General features: G+C 47.0%; 1 protein-coding gene across 1 annotated transcript in view; it reads left to right on the forward strand.

The window, feature by feature from the left end:
- Positions 1–3,961: 3,961 nt before the first annotated feature.
- The window catches only part of ptprk (protein tyrosine phosphatase receptor type K), a gene marked incomplete at its 5' end in the record, with an annotated part of 225,802 nt that continues 205,902 nt past the window's right edge, over positions 3,962–23,861 (forward strand). Inside the window, one exon of the mRNA XM_080533604.1 lies at positions 3,962–4,034. Within this exon, the coding sequence (XP_080389730.1) occupies positions 3,962–4,034 (73 nt within the window). The remainder of the gene's footprint in view (positions 4,035–23,861) is intronic.

Below are 23,861 nucleotides of genomic sequence, written 5' to 3' on the forward strand. Positions count from 1 at the left end.
AAACCGGAAGTAGTTTCTTGCCCGGAGCTCTCGCCTCAGATTTTAAATCCTCAATTTTGGCCGCCATTGGCTAAAATCTGTAATTTGGCTCAACAAGTGTTAATATGTCATTTTATATGTTTTCAGGCGAGAAAGTAACCATATATATTCACAAAATGTGTCTCGTTTATCAAAATAACCCGTTTATATATCTGATCTGACGTTTTTTTCCCCACTTCTGTGGGAAACTTCGCTAGCAACACGAGTAGAGTTGTTGCGTCTGCATCGCACGTTGAAGTACGTCAAGTCCATCCCAACAGGTTGCACCAGAACGACGCAACCCAATGGCCCTGTGTGCACTCGGCGTTACTGTATGAGATAGGCTGCGTTCGTAAATTCGCTCTGAGAGCGCCGGAGAGCGCATTGGGTTCAACATCATAAAGGGACCAAGTAATTTGATTGAGAGGCAAGAGGCATTCCATGAGTAGTGATCAAATTTCCAGAGCGAATTTACGAACGCAGCCCTAGTGTCTCCTACTAAGGCGTGAGGTGTGTCTTCCAGCCAGAACACTGTTTACACATCATGGTAACCACGGGTGACGTCATGGTAACCACGGGTGACGTCATGGTAACCACGGGTGACGTCGTTGTGAGAGGAATAGAACCGTGCAGCCTGCATCGGTGGATCAGAACCCGAGTGTTGGATTGCCGCTGCACCAGTCTGGCGGAACACCAGCGCATGCAGCTGCACGCAACTGGCTTCAAAATAAATTGTTAGAATTATAAGTTTCTATCTCCATTTTTGTCAAAATTTAGTTTTTTACATTATCTGATCCATTAGGTGTTTATTAATGCCTGTGTGGTGTTATTTTTAAAATGTTGACATTTTTGAGTTAGTAATTAATAACATACAAAGGTTCCATCTCACAAAACATAATGGAATGTAAAAACTTTGACGCTCAATATCTCTGAACTACCCTAGACGGAGCCTTGATCCATTTCAATTAAAGACGACTCCGTGTGTCTGATGCCGTTTCTCATTCCGTTGCGATGACTCCCCGTCCTCCCCCCACCCCCCTCCTCCCCCCACCCCCAGTCCGATTTCTACCTCCACCAGCCTCCGCTGACGTCCTGTCCTATGCAGGGTGCGTGGTTGCTGTTCTGTAGATGTAAAGGACCTTGTGATCGTAAACATTTTTTAAAACAAGCAACTCGTACTGATTTCACCCCACTGAAAAATTCAAAACATCCTATTTGCCTCCCAACTGTGAATGAACAGTGAATCATGTAGGTCTGTGTAGCGGAGGAAGGCATTCTAATGAGTCTGGCCTTTCCCCAATACCCACAACCCACCTCTCCCTCCACTGATCAAACAGCAGCTTCTTATGTTTATGTTTCCTTCTCTTCACGCAGGCCTGACCTGCAACCTTAAACACTCTGAACACATTCACTCTGTTCTCCTGGCTCGCTCTCTCTCTCTCTCTCTCTCTCTCTCTCTCTCTCTCTCTCTCTCTCTCTCTCTCTCTCTCTCTCTCTCTCTCTCTCTCACTCTCTCACTCTCTCACTCTCTCACTCTCTCACTCTCTCTCTCTCTCTCTCTCTCACACTCTCTCTCTCTCTCTCTATCTCTCTCTTTCTCTCTCTCAGTTTCAGATCTTATCTTATTCAGTCAGTCCTGTATCATTGACAGCCAGCCAATGGGGGGGGGGGCTCTGTGTGTTTCACAGCGAGCCAATCGGAGGGCTTGGTGTGTTTACACAGACAGCCAATCTGTATTAAACGCTGAATTTCTGACACCTGGAACTGACACCTTCTACGGCTGCTCTGCACCACCCCAACCCCCCCTTCCTCCCCCACCCCTGCTGGGAGACAACAAGGAAGCTGTTGATATCAGATGCGTTGGATTGGTGCGAACATGAACCGTGAGCCAGAGGGAGTTTCTTCACTAACCCTTACACCCATCCATGTCTTTTAAATCCATGAGGAAGGAAGAAAGAAAGGAAGGAAGGAAGGAAGGAAGGAAGGAGTACACAAGTACACACTTCAAGGGGAGTGAACGAGGAGTGAGCTGCGAGGAAAAGGACAGCAGAAAAGAAGAGAGAGGGTTCTGACAGCCGTCAGACCGACAGCCTCCATGTTGGGTCATGACAATCATCTTCCATCTTCCACCTTCCATCAAATATAATCATGTTCCATCTCCCTCCCCTCTCTCCCTCTATTCATCATCCCTCGCCTCCTCTACACATCCATCTCTCACCTCCTCCTGGCTGGCTGACAGACAGACAGACAGGCAGACAAACAGGCAGGCCGACAGGAAGACAAACAGACAAACAGGCAGACAGACAGACAGACAGACAGGCAGACAGACAGACATATTTCTACCTCCACTAGCCTCCCCAGTTGCTCTGTGCTCACAGAGAAGTGGAGCTGTACAGTGAGGGAGTGCTTGTGATTGATTAGCTTGCTACAGTAATCAGGCCTCTCATTATTACATAGCTCATTAACCTACAGGAGCTGCAGTCATCACATCTCAAGTTCGCCTCAAGAGCAGACTCTGGCTGTGTGTCCAATCAGCAGCCTGCCTCTGGGCTTGCTAGCCAATCAGCTAGCCAGTCATCATGTCTCGCTCTCCATCTGCATGTACCCAGAACCCAGAAGTCCAGGGACATAATCTCAAAAGTCTTTCCTTGTTTCCGTGTGTCCTCTCTCTCCTCGCCTCCTTGTCAACACCCATTGGAGGAGAGAGGCCAGGAGGAAGGGACCTCAGACCTTCTCCTCCTATGAGATTAGAGGAGGTGAGGAAGCAGTGGTGTAGGTGATACGCAGGACTATGCCGTATACCCACTAGGAAAGGCCAAGGATTTCCATATATCCACTTAAAAATGTGCGAGGATACGTAACAGCGTTTTGTGACAGAACTTTCACTTTCATTCATAAGATTCACCCCGTCTGTGTTATGAAGCACTTGAATTTTGGACCATCTGGACTGACTATAGCGTCATATACCATAAAAGGGAGGAGATGCGACATGAAAGCCGTATAACATGTCATGTTATATATATATATATATATATATATATATATATATATATATATAACTTTAGACAGGGAGCGCAGATTTATTTTTATGGGGTTCCGAAATGAACGATATGAGGCTGGGAGGGGAAAATCACAGTATACCCACTAGACTACACCACTGTGAGGAAGCAAGGAAAGACTTTTGGAGATTGTCATCACCTGTGTCTGTGTCTGTGTGCATGCAGTAACACACACACCGCTCTATATGGACCATGTTGACGAGACGCCCCGTCGCTGTACACTGTTCACACAGGCACAGTAATTAGTCACCGGTAATTAGTTATGTCAGAGTGGCCTGAGCACCCGTCGAGCCATTATCCCCGCCCGTTGGGTGGTCAGTTTAGTACCTCTCTGTGTCACGATGTATCATTTCAATCACGTAATGAATTTTAATCTAGTATTGCTATCTGAAGTTCATCTCTGAACCATCGAGGATGGTCGAGTGGTCTGGTTGAGACGCCTCTCTTTGCTTTTTTGATTGAGACGTCGTTTCGCTCGTGCGCTGCTGTGCCCTCTGTTCTTTTGCGCACTTATGAATTAAACACGTTTTTTTTGGGGGGGGGGGGTTCCGTTTATTTATTCTGTTTGGAGACAAGGGGGCATAGCCTATTGAGAAGTGGACGGTTGAACCGAACGGCGGTGTGGTTGTATCCGTAACCGACAATAGGGGGAGCCGGCAGTCGCTCTCTCTCCGGAGCCCCGTCTCTCCCAGTCTCTCCCAGCCTACGGACCCGAGCAGCGCTGTTTGAACGGGGACGGTCCTGACGTCATGGACTTTCACTCAGCGCACCGAGAAACGAAGTATCCGCGAGAGTGAAGCGGGTGAGAATGGAGCGCGTGGAACCGCAGGAATAATACGCTCACTAAACTGCTTGAAAACTTTGAAAACTCCAACAAAACTACCATGGAAACGTTCCGGCTCGGGTTCCTCTTGCTCTACTCCCAGGTCCTCAGCATCGGAGCCGAGATTACGACAGGTAAGTGGCTCTTTGGACCTTTGGAAGAGAGAGACTCGCGAGCGGAGAGAGAGGAAAGTTGGTCGCTGTTTTTGTTGAGTTATGTTCGTTCTGTCCAGGTGTGCGTGGTTGGATTGGATTTGCTTTGACTCTGAAAAGTTGATAAACGCGCAACCAGGCTTTATTTGTGTGTAGCCTGTTCTATTGTAGTCTACTATCTACTGAGAATGTTCCGAGTCATTTGTTCTGGAATCCGGTCCGTTCCATAGCGCACAGCAGGTAGTTACAATGTAACAAAGCTTCAGTAACATTCCACAGTGTAGCCAGGTTTGAAACCGCCGACACTGCCCTGGACACCACGGCTCTTTGTCGGTCTGTGGTTGGCGGTTTGCAGTTGCTTCTTGCATTCGTGTGTCTACAGAAAAGTTATCGGATCAATGGTTTTCTGCGTGACCGCAACATCAAACATGTTTTTTTCTTGTTTGTTTTTTTGACCGACTCTTAACAAATGCAAGCAAAATCTGGCAGTAAATGTGTTGTGTAAATTTCCGCATTCAACTGCGCCCAGTAATGAAGTCCTTGCGCAAACATGAAGTCTACAACAAACAACGGCTCTGGAACTTTGACGCCGATAGAATCTTTAGGACGAGAGAATGTTTAGAACGGGAGAATATTCAGGGTAAAAAGTCCAGATATCGGCTGCTCCCGTTGGCAGCAACGTTGTATCTGAAAATCTTCTAATTATAATATGGAGAATTTTGGAACAGTGAAAAAGACCTAATGCTGAACATATTCTAATTGTATTAAATCATGCAGAAATGGCCTTGAATTTCCTCGGAAATTACTTGTCAGTTACATAGTAATAATGCAAACACGACCCGTGTCATATCTTGATAATAGGGTTTTTGAAGTAATTACCAATTGTATTGATTGTCTATGAAGTGAGCACTAGATACTCCTTGTTCCAGAATAGTAAATAGCTACGAGATGAATAGATGAATCACTTGGCCTACATTGAAATAAAGTGCCACCCATTTAGATTTGGGAAATAGGCATAATTAAAACAAGTTGTGTTTTTTTTTTACACTGAATTAAAGATTGTTTTAAATATCGAAGCAAGGATGACCTTATTGTCCGTGTCTCCAGTTGTGACAGCAGAATGAAAGCAATCGAGGCCGTGCCGTTTCGTCTTCGCACAGCCGGTCTCAGGTGCCTCTTAAGAGCAGAAACATCGTGAAAGAGGAAAAAATAAATTCATCATTTACAAAGCCCTGCTCAGATGTATTCAGTGTTTCCGCAATTCTGATATTATGTCCATGTCCTTCACATTCCACTGGGACTCTTTCCATCTAATTGACCAGAGTAATTGTAGCCTATTCCATTAGTGCTTAGAGAAAGAAAGAGAGAGAGAGAGAGGCCAGGCCTTACAACAATTTTAATGGTTTTTCGTTATTGTCATATACAACTTTAGAATATCGGGGGGAGATGAAGACATATTAAGAGCTTGTTTTCCTGAGAAACAGAAACATGATCTATTTGTCCGCCTCATCCCGCCTCCCCGGGGACCCGCAGCGGCAGGCGGAGTCCCGTCGTCTGTGAAACAGTCAAAATGCTAATAACAAAGAAACATGTCAAATCCTGTCTGTCATTTAAATACATGTAAATTACACCTCCTCAAAGTAGCCCACGACTGCGGATTATCTTGAGTTTTAATTGATGTGTGTTTACAAGTACAAGTCTCTCTCTCTCTCTCTCTCTCTCTCTCTCTCTCTCTCTCTCTCTCTCTCTCTCTCTCTCTCTCTCTCTCTCCCTGCAAAGCAATTGCAAATGATTGTTGCGGTTGTGGGCCTCTTTACAATGTGACGTGTTGTAACGGTCGTCCGGGAAGGCCGTCGGTGATCGTTAGTCACTCTAGAACCCCCCTTCCACTTCTAGAACCCCCCTTCCACTTCTAGAACCCCCCCTCCACTTCTAGAACCCCCCTTCCACTTCTAGAACCCCCCCCTGCCCTTTGGACCCGCGGTACCGCTGATTAACGGAGGGGTGGCCACCCGCTCCACACAGCTGTGTGTGTAACCTAGAACATAATTAGATTAATACACCACTGGGGTGTGTGTGTGTGTGTGTGTGTGAGAGAGAGAGAGAGGGAGATATACAGCTGTCTGTATAATTGGTGATTAATTAATCTGAAAGAGAGTTCATTACATTAGAGTAATCAAAAACACAGGACGACAAATGGCACGTTACACGTCATCTGAGGATGATTATAAAAGGATGTGATTATGGGGTGGTGGTGTGTGTTTGGGGTGGGTGGGGGGGGGGGGTGGTGGTGGTCGCCGTGGTTTCTATAGCGATGCTGCGGAATGAGAGAGGCAAATCGGTGTTTCTAATCCTCGTATTTATTCTCTATTGCATCTGGCCACAGCGCAAATGGGCCACGCTGAGAAGGGTGAGTTACTGAGCTGTGCCTATCATCATTATCCCACCTACATAAGCCCGTGTGTATATATGTGTGTGTGTGTGTGTGTGTGTGTGTGTGTGTGTGTGTGTGTGTGTGTGTGTGTGTGCGTGCGTGCGTGCATGTCTTTCATGACCATCCCACTCCAGCTTCTGCCTGTCTCACACTCCCACCTGGACTGCCCAATATGTCCATCTGTCCGGTTCTCTAGCTGTCCGTCTCTCTGTCTGTCTGCCTGCCTGCCTGTCCGTCTGACAGGTCCTCTAGCTGTCTCTCTGTCTGTCTGTCTGTCTGTCTGTCTGCCTGCTACGTATTCTCCTCCTTCCTCCTCGTGTATAAACTAGATCTCCGCTGGTCAGGATCCATTTCCAGTTGGCTGCAGAATCTCATGTTTGTGTGTTTTTATATTCATACTAAAGTTGGTTGATGGTTTGTCGGGGTTGTTACGTATTTGATGAGGTTGACGTTGGATGGTTGGTTAGCGGCGGTGGGCTACGTGGAGACTACATGGTAATGGTGTTAGCTAACCTGGAGACTACATGGTAGTGGTGTTAGCTAACCTGGAGACTACATGGTAGTGGTGTTAGCTAACCTGGAGACTACATGGTAGTGGTGTTAGCTAACCTGGAGACTACATGGTAGTGGTGTTAGCTAACCTGGAGACTACATGGTAATGGTGTTAGCTAACCTGGAGACTACATGGTAGTGGTGTTAGCTAACCTGGAGACTACATGGTAATGGTGTTAGCTAACCTGTGGGACTGAGGGGGTGAGAATGAGCATCAGGAGGGAAGGCTGTTAACCAGCAGGTAGGCTTGGAGCCCAGCTGGTACTGTGGGGGGGGGGGGGGGGGTAAACACACACACACACACACACACACTCACACACACACACACACACACACACACACATACACACACATTAGGGATGCTCCGATTTATCGGCCACCGATTTAAATCGGCCGATTTCACTCCAAATGACTCGATCGGTGATCGGCAATAATGGCCGATCGCAAAAACCGTTTTTTTTTTTTTTCTTTTTTTTTTTTCCTGGGGAAGACAGATAACTGAACAGAAAACATAGGAGGACGTAACAGTATGTAAACCATGAAGGCCACGTTTATGATGTCTTTTATACAGCCATATCACTGACTTGGGCTTCAGGCCCTAACTGGGTGATAGGCCAGACTTTTACTATGCCATAAAAATGGGTCTGCGTTTGCTTGGTGCCTAATGGATCAAAACTTTTGTCTAAAAAGCAAAAAATATGTAGGCTATCCAGTCAGTAGGCCTACAGTTATGTATTCAAAAAAAAATCGGTATCGGTATCGGTATCGGTTGATCTTGAGGAAAAAAATCGGTGATCGGTATCGGCCCCAAAAATCCAGATCGGAGCATCCCTAACACACATACACACTCACACACACACACACACACACACACACACACACACACACACACATACACACACACACACACACACACACATACATACATACAGACACTCACTCATGCATGCATACACGCACACACCTACGCGCACACACACACACGCGCACACACACACACACACACACACACACACACACACACACGCATTCATTCATTCACTCACGTACGCACATACACACACACACACTCACTCACATATGCATACCCCCACACACACACACACACACACATACACACACACACACACACTCACGTATGAATACACACACGCACACCCGTCTCAGTGTTCTATCCATGTGTGTTTTATTCCACGTTGAGCTGCTGTGCGTTCTGCCTACCTCAGCACGTCACACAGAACGGTTGTGTTGTTTCCCTGCAACGCCTCAACAGAACCAACAGAATCTATTTCCAGCCGCCACGTTCGTTCATTGTTGCTCTCCTGCTGGTTGCTCTCAGGCTTCTTAGATTATGCAACACCGAATCAATACCTGTCAGAAAGTGTCAAGTGATTTTGCAAGGCTATGGATTTATAATTTAGTTTTCCTCCTCCAAAAATCAGCAGCCTCTGTATAATTTCTCTTGTTTTTATTTTTTACATTTTGTGTTTTTATTTATTTTATTTGTGTGTGTGTGTGTGATCTTCATCTGTCGGCCTGGAGGGCTTGTCAGCATGTTAAGGCTGTTCTCTGGGTTGTCGACCAATAGAGAAGCAGGTTGTTGTGTTGTGGGTTTGGCGAGGCGCCAGTTAACTGTGTTCACCTCACAGGGGAGGCCGGTGGAGGTAGAAATCGGAGGACGGCCTCATTGTAAATGCAGTGAACCCGGGCGGTCCTCTGATTTCTACCGCCACTGTCCTCCCCAGTCCTCCCCATTCCTCCCCTCCCCTGTCCTCCCCAGTCCTCCCCAGTCCTCCCCAGTCCTCCCCTGTCCTCCCCTGTCCTCCCCTGTCCTCCCCTGTCCTCCCCTGTCCTCCCCTGTCCTCTCCTGTCCTCCCCAGGCCTCACCTGTCCTCCTGTCTCACGGTGGCGAGGCTCCAACGCAGCGCCGCATTGACGGGGGCCTCAGTTCCCAGCATGCATCTGTCCCGCGGGGCACAGTGAGAACCGGGCTCCTCGGTACCAATGACAACCTGTAGGCCCTTAGAACCCCCTCAGACCCCCTCAGACCTCCTGAGACCCCCTCAGACCCCCTCCTGAGGGCTCAGCATTGGTCTGAGGGTGTTGATCTCCTGCCTGCTGAGCGGTGTGACTCCTCTAGTGATCTCCGGTCACTGGCAGCCCCCGCAGCCAGGAGATTAACAGCTGTAATGGTCTCTCTCTCTCTCTCTCTCTCTCTCTCTCTCTCTCTCTCTCTCTCTCTCTCTCTCTCTCTCTCTCCCCCTCTCTCTCCCCCTCTCTCTCTCTCTCTCTCCCCCCCTCTCTCCCTCTCTCTTAAGCTCCTTTCAGAGAGAGGGAAAAACCTCCAGGAGGGATTTTTGCCATTTAGCTTTTTTTTTTTGTTCTGTTTTTTGTGGGAAGCTTTAAAGAGATTGGAGTCATCCCGGCCTCATCTCCATTAAGATTATGATGTCAGGGAACATATGATAGCCTCTGTGATCTTTCTCTCTCTTTTTTTTAATGCCTCCCTGCTGTTCTTAATTTGACCACAACAACAGCTTTTCTCCCCTGACGGAGGTGGACACACACATACACACACACACACACACACACACACACACTCACACAAGCGGTCTTGATGCGGCAAGTCCTGTTCTGGGGGGTTGGGGGGTGGGGTCATGGCAGTGACAAATCTCAGTTTAAATCCTTCCTCTCTCCGACTCAGGCTCGTGTGTTGTCCATGGAGGAGCGCTCCTGTGTGTGTATCCAGACAGACAGACAGACAGACAGACAATGTGCCGTACCACACCTGCATCTGACAGGTCTCACAGATGAGCTGAAGAGAAAAAACGCTCCACAGCCAACCAGACCCTCCCCCCCCCCCCCCTACACACACACACACACCATTCTCCATTCACTCAGTTGAATTGTCCTCCGTGGTTTTTCCTCGTTGTCTTATTAGATATCACCTGCCTGTACACACACACACACACACGCCGTCATCTCTCTGTGGCTGAGGCTGACCTGTAGAAGGCGTCCCTCCCTCCCTCCCTCCCCAGGCTGAGATCACTGCTGCTCCCGTGTCAGACAGGATCAGTGTTGTCCTGCTATCTGCCTGTCAGGTAACCAGAACACTCTACTGTTACCTGCTCTCGTCAGAGAGCTTTTTCTGTTAGACACACACACACACACACACACAGACAATCTGGAATGTTCATACATATATAGAATATTAATCATCACATAATACAATCGTTTTTAAATGGTTGAAATGATATCATGATATTGATATTTATGATACCGAAATAAGTAATATGTAAAAAGACATTAATATTTTGATTTGATTTGATTTTTATTAGGAATTTACAATAGAATCATTAACACATCATGACACTAAGTAACATGTCCAGAGGATAGCACTTGAAAGCATTATTTAAAACACTTATTTCTAGGGATGCTCCGATCTGGATTTTTGGGTCCGATACCGATCACCGATTTTTTTCCTCAAGATCAACCGATACCGATACCGATACCGATTTTTAAAAAGATACATAACTGTAGGCCTACTGACTGGATAGCCTACATATTTTTTGCTTTTTAGACAAAAGTTTTGATCCATTAGGCACCAAGCAAACGCAGACCCATTTTTATGGCATAGTAAAGGTCTGGCCTATCACCCAGTTAGGGCCTGAAGCCCAAGTCAGTCGATATGGCTGTATAAAAAACATCATAAACGTGGCCTTCATGGTTTACATACTGTTACGTCCTCCTATGTTTTCTGTTCAGTTATCTGTCTTCCCCAGGAAAAAATAAATAAAATAAATAATAAAAAAAAACGTTTTTTGCGATCGGCCATTTTTGCCGATCACCGATCGAGTCATTTGGAGTGAAATCGGCCGATTTAAATCGGTGGCCGATAAATCGGAGCATCCCTACTTATTCCAAAGTGGTCCTCGATGGAAACATAAAATGAATAAAACAAAACATCACACGTCCTAAAACAACATAAAAACAGCATAAAAAACTACATAATTTAAAACACACAACATGGAAACATAAAGTGAAACAAAACAAAACAGAATCATCCTCTCTTTCTTAAGGGTGAGCCATTAGTTCTCCCCATAAATAAGACTTTGTAAGAGATTTTGTTAGAATAGATTTTGTAAGAATATCATTTATTTAAAAACCTGTAGTAACAGTAATAGTGGTGTTGTTTTAATCTGATTATGTTGTTGGGACAACTGGCCACCAGGCCAGGCTTCCCCAGGGTCACGTGACTCCCTCTGTGTTCCACTGGCAGAATATTAATGAGCACAACAAGAAGAGACGATCCTCTCGCTAAGACGACCACAAATTGATGTTAATGACATAGATTAAAGTCCTGACTACACGGCCCCTAACACACACACACACAAACACACACAAGCCATCAGCCACCCACTGCTCGAGGCACAAAGAGCGGAGGCTTCTCGCTTAACTTGGAATTTATAACCCCCTTATTCACCCAGAGAAGCTTCCAGACCCCCCTAGCCCCTGGGGGGGGGACTGGAATGCTTTAGTTTAGCTGCTGTTCTCAGGTTAAGCCCCCCGGTGAAGCTGCGTGTTATGATACTGCCTGTCCTGGGGGGGTGGAGAGTGACTGAGATAGGCTAGTCAGAAGAGGTAAACTGTAGTGTGTGTGTGTGTGTGTGTGTGTGTGTGTGTGCTGTTCCTCCAGTAAGCACATCTCATCTGAACACTAACCGCTAGAGACAACGTCTGTCGCACCGGGGCAGAGGCACGCACACACACACACACACACACACACACACACACACACACACACACACACACACACACACACACACACTGTTTTTTATGTTCTCCTCCTGTGGACACCTCCCCCCACACCTCTGCCCCCCCTCCACCACCCTCTGGCCCCCCTCCCTGTGACTCTCCCTGCAGCTTCCCAGCTGATGGAGGTATGTGTGTTCCCTCCCCCCCCCCGGCCACTCCACATGTGGTTCAGGTTAACCACAGGCCCTGTCTGGCCCGTAACCAGGGGCGACAGGAAAGGACAGACAGACAGACAGACAGACAGACAGAATGTGTTTGTTTCGGCTGTGTCTTTTTATCAGTGAACGTGGTATTACTGCTATTTCAACATTTTGTTTTGCCGTATGGTTTTTGGAGTCGTGTGGTCGGTGATTGGGTGCGTTTTTCGATAACGATGACGCGGACAGTCGGACACCCACACATGTGTTGTGGTTTACTTAATACTGTTCAGCTGCACTTGAGGTTACATTCAATGCACGACTTGTTCTATATAGGCTAAATAAAATTATGAAAGCAGCAAGTAACAGGCACGTAACATCCATGCTGTATAAACAAAGACTACCAGCCAGACAGCAGCACTCATATCTATAACAAACACGGAGATTGTATGAACCCCGGCGGCAGTCCAATGGAAGCGTTAAGCGCAGCCTTTCCGTAGAAAAAAAAGGCTTTTTTGTTTTAAGGCTGAGCTGTGCATGATAGTGCTGCATTTTGACATAATTCTTATTGCATTTCCCCCCGTTGAGCTGTACAGCGGCACTTATTAAAGTGAAGTGCTCTTATGACACGTAACTCCTCCTACTGTCCCGGCTCGCTCCAGGTCTGTTGTGTATAATGGAGAAGCGTTTCTGAAAGTACGGTACGGGTAGGATACAAATGCGTGCCGTACCGAGCCGTACCGGTCTGGTCAATGGAAAAGCGCCATACCAGACCATACCAGGCCATACCAGGCCACGTCAAGGCCCTGAACACAGAAAAGGCCTAAGTTCTGGGCCCAGGACAGTCCGGACGGATTGTATGGCAGCTAGTGCTGAGGCACAAACATGTACATTTTCAAGCCTGCAAACTGTGACACTTTAAAATAATGTGAAAACATACTCTTTGTGCAATATGACAACCCTAGTTGACTATCTGTGCAGTATAGTACAGTGGATTGTGTACATAGCCTTTATTGATGTAAACCAGCTCCTTACCTTCTTGTGATTTTATGCATCTATGCTTTTTCTAAAATGTGTTTTCTTTTTCCTTTCCTAACACCAGGGGAGCCACCCCTCCTAAATTTCGTTGTTTGGTACCTGTACTGTAGCAATGACAAATAAAGTCCATTCCATTCCATTCCATTCCATTCCATTCCATTCCATTCCATACCAGACCATACCAGACCATACCAGGCCATACCAGGCCATACCAGACCATACCAGACCATACCAGGCCATACCAGGCCATACCAGACCATACCAGACCATACCAGGCCATACCAGGCCATACCAGACCATACCAGACCATACCAGACCATACCAGACCATACCATACCAGGCCAGGCCAGGCCAGACTGGCCTAGATAGGGCCAGGTTGAGAGTACTGTGTCGCCTCCAAGCCTCCCTCCTTAGGGACTGAACAGTTGTTTGTATGAGTGAGAGGGAGAGAGAGGGGGAGGGAGAGAGAGAGGAAGAGGGAGAGGGAGAGGGAGAGGGAGAGATTGATTTCGATTTCTACCTCTACCTCTACCCAGACACAGCTTAGTGGACTCAGACTACACTCTCCTCATCTGACAGTAACGCACACAGGAGCGTTCTGAGCTGTCAGACGCACCGTAGCCTCGCCTCATTGGTATTCTGATTTGCGGGGAGGGAGGGGGAGGGGGGGGGGCAGGGGGGGTGAGTTCTTCCCCTGTTTGTCGGTGACATCATTTACATCCAACAGAGAACTTTGATGGGGTCAAGATCCCCCCCCCCCCGCGCCAGACAGCCGCTCACTAATGGAGAGACACACACACACTCCGCACGCACACACACCGATGCACACACCAAACACACTCTCCTTGCACAAACACCGATACACACAGACACACACCGATACACACACTCTGCACACTTATATACACACACACACACACACACACACAGACACGCACGTACACACCCCAGCGTGTACGGCAGGCGTGATGAAGGTTAACTAGCTGGGATTCTGCCGGCTAGAAGAGGGGGGATCTGATTAGCCAATCAGAACCCTGTCGCTTTGAAAACAATACTCTGTCACGCTCTAATGCGATGTTCCAGAGCAGCTCCTACTGGGCGGACAGATGATGAGAGAATAAAACAGATTATTTTCACAGCTTTATGTGAAACCTAATCCAGAAAGCAGCATATTTGTCTCTGCCTCTTTGTATGTTAATGGCTGAAAGCTGAAAGCCCGAATCCAGCTGTGTGTTTGTACTAGAGGATCACACACGCACGCAGCCACGCACGTGCACATACATACATACATACACACACACACACACACGCATGCACGCCCCCCCCCCCCCACACACACACACACAATCTGCGGGATGGATCTCTCTCTCACACACACACACACACACACACACACACACACACACCACGGACTGTTATGAAAACAACCGGCAAAGCAGAGGAAAAGTGAGAGAGAACAGCTTTAGATTTCAGATATGGTTTTAGGCTGAGCCATTTCCCCCTCCCCCCCACCCCCCTTTATATTATTTTTCTGTTTGTTTTTTATTACCAGAGTGATAAGGGAGACTAACTGTTTCCCAGGTCTGACTTTATGAAAGAGGATTTTTTCCAAAGGCGTTTCTCAGCGGTGGCGTTTCTGTGGGTCGCAACATCCTGAGGGTGTGTGTCCAGCGGCTTTATCCCTGTGTGTGTGTGTGTGTGTGTGTGTGTGTGTGTGTGTGTGTGTGTGTGTGGAGCAGCCAGCCGAGGTGAAGCCATTAGCCAGGTGAACACTGAGGTGTGAATATGAAACAACGGCCGGGGCGGAGAGAGAGGAGCCAGACGGATCAGAAGCACCCGTCACTGTTTACTAGAGGAGGGAGGGAGGGAGGGAGGGAGAGGGAGGGAGGGAGAGAGAGGGGGAAGGAGGGAGAAAGGGAGGGAGAGAGAGGGAGGGAGAGAGAGGGAGGGAGAGAGAGAGGGAGGGAGAGAGAGGGAGGGAGGGAGAGAGAGGGGGAAGGAGGGAGAGAGGGAGGGAGAGAGAGAGGGAGGGAGAGAGAGGGAGGAAGGGAGAGAGAGGGGGAAGGAGGGAGAAAGGGAGGGAGGGAGAGAGAGAGAGAAAGAGAGGGCACCTGCTGTGTCCCCCTCTCTGTCCCCCTCTCTGTCTGTCTGTCTGTCTCTGTCTGTCTGTCCGTCCGTCTGTCTTTGCTGGCCTGTAGCCTGCCCCCCCCCAAACTCTTTCTATCTCCCTCCCTCCCTCCCTCTCTCTGATCCTCCCATACAAGCACCTGGACCTGCCAGTTCCCCGCTCATCTGAGCTGGTTGATGTGAACTCGGGCTTTAGTCAAGGTCTACCCTGAGGCCTGACCTCCGGTTTAGTCACGCTGTCTCCCAGGTTCAGCGGAGGAGGACCACAGGCCACCATTGTCCTCTCCTCTCCTACTGAGTAGATCAGATGAACAGAAGAGGCCTGAGGTTATGACCAAGCACCTTCTTTACTTCACACACGCTAAGCTGCTCCTCAGAAGCCTCTTTTGTTCAACTCTCTCTCTGGTTCTTACCAAACGTCAAAGCGGCGTTTGAGAGAGACGCTCCTTGACCTGTAGGAGCTCAGGTAGGAGGGTTGACCTGTAGGAGCTCAGGTAGGAGGGTTGACCTGTAGGAACTCGGGTAGGAGGGTGGAGGAGGGAGCTGGTGTCACATGTCTCCCTCTTCCATACCGGTGTGTCTGTCTGTCTGTCCATTATCTCATCAGTATTGTTGTTGAGGGGGGCTTGGTGTTGGGGAGGGGGGTGCTGGTGTTGGGAGGGGGGGGCTGGTGTTGGGGGGGGGTTGTTAGGAGGGAGGGGGGGGCTGGTGGTCGGCGGGGGGGGCTGGTGTGTGTGGGGGGGGGGACTACCCCCCCCGGGGGTAGTCATAACGACCAGGGTCTTAATGAGCAGGTCCTCATAACAACGCCAATGATCTGGGGTGACAGAGTCTTCCAGCTAGGAACCGGTGTGTGGGGGGGGCTGTGTCACGGGCCATCATCTCGTGGTGTGAAGATGGGGGAGATGAAAATGGATTTTATTGGTTTTTCTTAACAAACATTTCTTAACAAAAATTATTATACAATTATTCTTAACAACACTTCTTCTCTCCTGTCTCTCCCACACGCCCCCCCCATTCTTATTCAATTAATTCAATTTAATCTTAATCTATATGTCCCGTGCATTAAGATTTAGCCCGTCCTCCGATTTCTACCTCCGCCGGCCTCCCCCCCCCCCCTGCCAGGTCTGGAGGGTGGAGGGGTGGATGTGTCACCCTGGGGGGGGTCTGTCAGAGCGATGTCTGGGTGTGGGGTGAGGCAGAGGGGGGGCGGGGGGTCTGGGGTGAGGCAGAGGGGGGGGGCGGGGGGCCCTGCTGATTAGAACAGAGGATGACATGAGCTGTCCACTGTCGTCTTCTGACAGGTTTTTTTGTTTTGTTTTTTGCGTGACATTGTCGACGCGGTTGTTGTTGTGTTGTTGTTTTTGTCTTGAGTTACGGAGAAGGAGAAAGGGTGCTCCAGCACTAACACACACACACACACACACACACACACGTGCACATGCTCCCTCACACATAGGCTCCGTTGTCTAAGTCTCAGCCGTGTGTGCGTGTGCGTGTGCGTGTGCGTGTGCGTGGTGCTGAATATCAATCCTCCTCCGGTAAACAGCGATATCTGTGTGGTAGAAATCCTCTGCCTCTCTCCATCCCTCTCTCCCCCCCTCCTTCTCTCTCTCTCTCTCTCTCCATCTCCATCTCTCCAGCTGAGACGCAGCTACAGGAACGTCTGTTTTGACCACGAGGAAGCTGACGGTTCGTCCTAACGAGCCACAGCTTGACCTCCGACCTTCGGAACAGAAAACACAATTCCCTAAACACCCCTAAACACCCCGCTCCTAGAGGACGGCCGGTTAAACAGCCTGGCTGCTGAAAGGAAGTAGACATCGTGGAGCAGATCCTTCCTTCCCCCCCAAAAAACAACAACAAATAATTAGACCCAAAACCTCAAGTCAAACCCAACCATGTCCAGCATTGTCTATCTGCGAGTCTATTGTCTATCTGACTCCATGGCTGCACCTGGGCGTTGGTGTGGACCTCACAGTGCATGCTGGGAAGGTATTCCCCTGCTCTGTCTGGAACAGCGTGCCTACTCCAGCTAATGGCGCCGTTTAACCTTGACTAGCGAGGTGGCCAGGGAAAATGAGGGTGATTTAGCGCTCGAGTGAGCTGATGTGTCAGGGGGGAATAGGGGGTCACGAGGAGGAGGGTGGGTGGGTTGGTGGGAAGGGGGAGGGGGGGCGGTCAGGTTAATAGTGATGCATCGTAGATAAGGAAGGGTTAATAGTGAGTTCAACAGGGTCCTCTTTAGCTCTGAAATGTATGTAATGGCCCTGGCGACACACACACACACACACACACACACACTGTCAATCAAGAAACACTTGTTCGAGGTTACATGACAGAGCTAATATCTGACGCTAATATGTGTTCAAGTGTGTGTGTTCATCTGTGTGTGTGTTCATGTGTGTGTGTTCATGTGTGTGTGTTCGTGTTTGTGTGTGTGTGACCGGGAACTGTGTGGAGAAATGAAGATGAATAGATGACAGAATCACTCTCCCTGATTCATACACAGACAAGACTCTCTTAATCAATCACCGATGCACACAGAGGCAAGACCCTCTTAATCACTGGTGGATCCTGTCTCATCAGGGATGGTTAGTGTAATGGCATCAGACGGCTGGCTAATTGAAATGAACCAATCACAGAGGTCACACAGGACTTCTCTGGATGTTCTTAAATCAGGTTTAGTGATCTTAATCTGGACCTGATCTCCAACTCTGAATGACATTAGAATCCATTTTAAATCAATTAGGTTATTTTTCATTTTTCATTATTTGGATGTTTACCAAGTTTTATAAATGTAAAACTGCATTCGGCCCCAGAATATTAATTCACCTTGAATGATGAATGAATGAATGAATGAATGAATGAATGAATGGTCTTTATTGTCATTGCTATAGTACAGGACAGGTACCAAACAACGAAATTTAGGAGGGGTGGCTCCCCTGGTGCTAGGAAAGAAAAAAAGAAAAAAAACTAAAAAAAGCACAAGAAGGGAAGGAGCTGGTTTACATAAATAAAGGCTATGTACACTATCCACTATACTATACTGTACAGATAGACGACTAGGGTTGTCATATTGCACATAGTGTTATTGCACATTCATTTGAAGTGTCGCAGTTTGCAGGCTAGAAATGTACATATTTGTGCCTCAGCACAACACCTGATTTTTTCAGTCCAACAGCTGCCATCAATCCGTCCAGACTGTCCAGGGCCCAGAACCTAGGTCTTTGCTGTGTTCAGGGCCTGGATGGCCCTGGGGTAGAAGCTGTGCTTCAGTCTGTTTGTCCTTGCGGCCATGGTCCTGTACCGCCTTTTCGAGGGCAGCCGGGTAAAGTGTTCGTACCCAGGGTGGGTTGGGTCTCTGGAGATCTTGGAGGCCTTCCTGAGACAGCGTGTGTTGTACAGCTCTTCCAGAGAGGGGAGGGGGGCGCCGGTGATCTTCTGGGCTGTTCTCACGACTCTCTGTAGCGCATTTCTCTCCGCGGTTGTGCAGCTGGAGAACCAGTTGCAGATGCCGTAGGTGAGGATGCTCTCCACTGCGCCGCGGTAGTAGGCCACCATTATCTCCTGTTTGATGTGTTCCTTCCTGAGGACTCTCAGGAAGTAGAGCCGCTGTGGTGCCTTCTTGATGGTGGCTGTTGTGTTGTTCTTCCAGGACAGGTCATCCTGTATGTGCACCCCCAGGAATCGGAGGGCTGAGACTCTCTCCACGCTCTCTCCGTTGATGAGCAGGGGCTGGATCTCGGACTTTTTCCTCCTGAAGTCCTCCTGAAGTCCAGTCCTTATCTACTATCAATACGCTGTGATTGCATTGTAATGATAAAAAACTAATACCATGACAAAAAGCTTTCTGGGAAACAAGCATAGCAAGTTTGGGTTGGAAGCTCGCTAGGAGACTATTAAATATTGTTATTTAAATTAGATTGTTGAGCATGATAAACTATTATGATAAACTATTTGATGCTCAAAACGTGTGTACTGATACAAGTAACAATCTAACGTATCCAGTCACTAATTGCTAAAAACATGAACACATTTTGAAAAGAAACATTCTAACCTGCTCTGTTTTTCATACGGTCTCTGTGATGATGGGGAATGTGAAATAATCAATACCTCTCCACTTTTATTACTGTGTGATCAAGTTTTGAAGTTTTGACAGTCAAATGTCGACATTATCATGTCAGTGTTACTTAGCTGCACTTTGTGACCTCAGAATTATAAGGTTCTATCTCCGTTTAGGGTAGTTCAGAGATATTGAGCCTCAAAGTTTTTACATTCCATTATGTTTTGTGAGATAAACTTAAGGTAAAAATAACACCACACAGGCATTAATAAACACCTAATGAATCAGATTATGTAAAAAACTCAATTTTGACAAAAATTGAGATAGAACCTTTTAATTCTAACGTCACGACTTGCTGGGGAGTCTCAATGATGCTCCACTTTCCCAGCATACGAATAGATACATAACATCACCTTATAGAGGTGTATAGATACAGAACATCACCTTATAGAGGTGTATATACGTAACATCACCTTATAGAGGTGTATAGATACATAACATCACCTTATAGAGATGTATAGATACCAGTGTTTCCTCCAGGAACTTTTACATTGGTGGCGGATAGCCGTGACCGCGCGATATTTTTTCGCGCGCACGCGTTTTTTTATTTATTTTTTATTTAAAAAAAAAAACAACGACCTCATTTCAGCCAAAACTAGAGGATGGCCAAAAAAATAATAATGAATATACAGAATATAAACTTGTGACTGACAGTCACATACACACACACACAAAGATCATCAGCTATAATATAATACGAAGTAGGCCTACATGAGCACAAAAGCGGCTAACGTTACTGATTAACTGTTTACTGTAGTGCAGAGAGATGGTAGTCGTAGGCGGCGTATCAAATGACAAAGCTAAACGTTTAATGAAGGACATGAACGATTGTCAACAACACACTCAAGCAGTAAATAGAACAGTCTAAACAACTTGGGTACTACGCACTCAACTGCGGACGGAACAATACTCTCAACCTATAGTTCCGTGCGTGAATTATGTCAACCCACCACATTACAGAAGTAAAATCACAGTCAGATGGAGCATTCGGTAAACAGCTGAGAAAACAAACTCTTACCTTTGATGACACCCACATCAGCCCTGTTTTCCCGTACTTCTCCCGTGTGTCTCTGAAGGTCCAAATGTTCCCTGAATTTTAGCTGCATGTTTTTCCAGCATGTAATTCCGTTGTCAATAAAAAAATCGTCTCCCCTTCTTTTCCCCTTGACAATCCTTTGTCGTTGCTAAAGTGACGGCACATAAGAATAGTTTTTTGACTTGCTAATGTCTGCTGATACACCAACACAGCTAGCCGATGCTGATGGCTCTCCCGCTGTAGTTGTAGTTGTAGCTGGTGGTGGTGGTACCCCGCCATAAACGCTGTTAGCTGATCCACCACCTAGCTTCTTTGGTCCTGCCAGCCATGCAGTTTCGGGTCGCTCATAGCCACTGCTAGCTTCAGCAATGTTTGAAGTGTCTGGGACATCTTTTTTCTTGAAAAATCCATCCATCTGTCGCTGTTTTCGTTTAATTTTTCGAAGAAGCTCTCTGGACTGCAGCTGCTCCCGCGTTAGCATTAGCATCCATTTTTTCTTCTCCCTTCTCACCGTCACGAGCTCAAATGACACTTGTCGGCCGATCTAACTCTTAACACTCACTTACAGGACTTCTGACACCATGTCGTGTTATTCTATTAAACATACACGTGAGTCCTTCTGTATTTCAATGTAGGTGTCTTTATTTTAACTCGCTCTGTAAGCTCTACAATACCGGTCTCTTGTTGTCTCGTCGTAACCTGCCCATCTGACCTGGGGGGTATTCCATCAACGTCGCTAAAGGAAAATCCTGGCTTATTTTTGATAACTCTCGCGAGACCTATCAGAGAATATGCCTGGATATTTTTAAGAACTCTCGCGAGATTTATCAGACTAAACCTGGATTTTCCCTTTAGCGATGTTGATGGAATACCCCCCTGATGTCACTACGGTGGCCTGTACACAATAACAATAATACCACAGTTCACATTTAGACCAATCAGGAGCCCTTGTGTCACGTCGTCAACTGAATGTCATTAATCTGATTTTGGATCAGCGGTTAGAGAGAGATGGGCGTGGATTTAGGTGCACTTTTAGTCAACATCCATTATAGCGCTGATCTAGGATCAGATATATTTTAATCAGCTAAAATGTTAAAAAAAAAATTTTTTTAGAACTTTTGTTTTGTTTTGTTTGTGGACTGAATCAATTCGTGGCGGAGGAAATTCATTCGTGGCGGCCCGCCACCAATAAATGCATGTAGAGGAAACACTGGATACATAACATCACCTTATAGAGATGTATAGAGTAGGGTTACAGAGATGTATAGAGTAGGGTTGGTCTGCTATTAAAAAATAGCAACGGTTTTTGTCAATACCACCAGAAAACCGTCATCAATTGCTATATATAATAAACGCCTTTAGAGTGTCGTGTGTGTGTGTGTGTGGTATGTACAGCTTGTTGTATGTGTGTAGTATGTACAGTTTGTTGTGTGTGTGTGTGTGTGTGTGTGTGGTGTACACTATGTAGCGTGTGTGTGTGTTAAGGGGTAGTGCTCAGTGCTGGGGGTGTTTTAGCTCCAATGAGACAGATGGCCATGATGTCTGTTCTGTTTCATACAACCCTCCTCTCCTCCTCCTCCTCCTCTCCTCCTCCTCTCCTCCTCCTCCTCTCCTCCTCTCCTCTTCCTCTCCTCCTCCTCCTCTCCTCCTCCTCCTCCTCCTCTCCTCCTCCTCCTCCTCCTCCTCCTCTCCTCCCGTCAACTGGTGAGACAAGCCTCTCTGTGAGATGATAGCTAGGGTTGGGTATCGCTTGGGTTTTATCCGGTACCGGTACCTAAACGATACTTTAAAAACGGTACCGGTACCGAAACGGTACTTAATTCGGTACTTTTGATTTTTAAAAATGACATATATATATATAATAACACGGTCGACAACATTAAACAGCTTTTCACTTTTTTATTGCTGAGGCACAATATATATTAGTTAAATATACACTCAAATTAAAATAAATGAAAATAAAACTCCTGAGCCTTGGGGACTCCATTAAGCTGGGGGTGCCTATTGTTGGTACTGATGTCGAATATGAGTACACACTTGTTCGGCAGCCCCTCAAGGACATCAGAATATTCTTAGAAAAGGGATCTAGTGAAGAGGCCTGCATAGCCCCCAGAACCAAGAAGACCAAGAGGAAATATAACTCTGATGAACTGGAGCCCTCCACCTCGTCAAAATCCAAACTCTGTTGCCGCTCAGCTACTACTACTCCCCTCCCCCTCTCTGGTCCATGATGACATGACGATTGATTTTTCAGACACAGTAGTAGGATAAGGACAGTACCCGAATATCAAGAGATCCCCGATCATGTTGTCCACCTCGCAGAGACGCAGCCACACATCCGCACAACGTCATCAACAGACGCGTCGAATCCTGGAGTGCACTGTCCAATCAAAGGCTTGCGTTCGTAAACTCGCTCTGAGAGCGTCGCAGCGCACACTGGGCCCGACGTCATAAAGGGAGCAAGTCATTTGATTGGACAGAAGGCATTCCACGAGTGGTGATCAGAATTCCAGAACGAGTTTACGGAACGCACCCATAAGTCGAGCGTCGCGTTACGCCAACCCGCTAGCGGAAGTTGCTATTAGCAACCTTCTCGTTATCCTTCCGTACTCGCTGCTTTCACTGAGTGGAAATTTAACAGGCGATGTGACGTCACGAGTCACCAGTTGACTGTTGCATGACACCGGACACCTGGGGGCGAGATAGAAAAGTACCGAAATTAGGTACCGAAATCTCCTTTGCAATTCGGTACGGTAGATACCGAATGTAAAGTAACCGGTATATACCGGTACCGATTTTCGGTACCCAACCCTAATGATAGCTGCCATCGAGATGGATTCCCTCCCTGTGTGTGTGTGTGTGTGTGTGTGTGTGTGTGTGTGTGTGTGTGTCAGGGTTTCCGTTAGAAAAAATTGGCGCCGGTCAACGTGTCCGGGAAGATTTCAATTCACCGGACAAACGTGAGATATTCCGGTCATCATATTAAAATATAATATAGCTGTTTGTCGCTGTGATTACTGTTGTGTAGCCTATATATGCCGTTTAATGTCTATTTCTCATCCGATACGATTAGATGCAAGCTATACAGTATAATAAATATAATAATATAGGCTTTCATGATTCGCATGCGCGCTATGCCATATGTCCAGCGCTGAACGCGCGCCACACTGGGAACTGAACAGACTGCATCGATCAATGAACAGACTCCACATTACGTTAACTGAAGTCTGTTAAATTGTTTGGGATTAATGTGAGTTTTCTATTTTCTCTTTCCAGTTTTACCATTTTTTATCAATAAAACAACGTCATTTCTATAACCAGGTCTCGCTGGTTGGGAAGGCATTTAGTTTAACTGCCTGTCAAATCATACTTAATCGGACTCAGGAGTATGACAATGAGGAGAACATAACTGTTTATTGAGAAACAATTGATAGGCAGGCTGGGATACGTATATAAAGAAATACCACAATGTCTAGATTTATAACATCTTATTGAAAAGTGCAACATTCTCATATTCGTTGCTCCTCTCGTGAATCCGTTATTC

This window comes from Nansenia antarctica, assembly GCF_963989245.1.
Source record: "Nansenia antarctica genome assembly, chromosome: 6".
Classification (NCBI taxonomy): Eukaryota; Metazoa; Chordata; class Actinopteri; order Argentiniformes; family Microstomatidae; genus Nansenia; species Nansenia antarctica.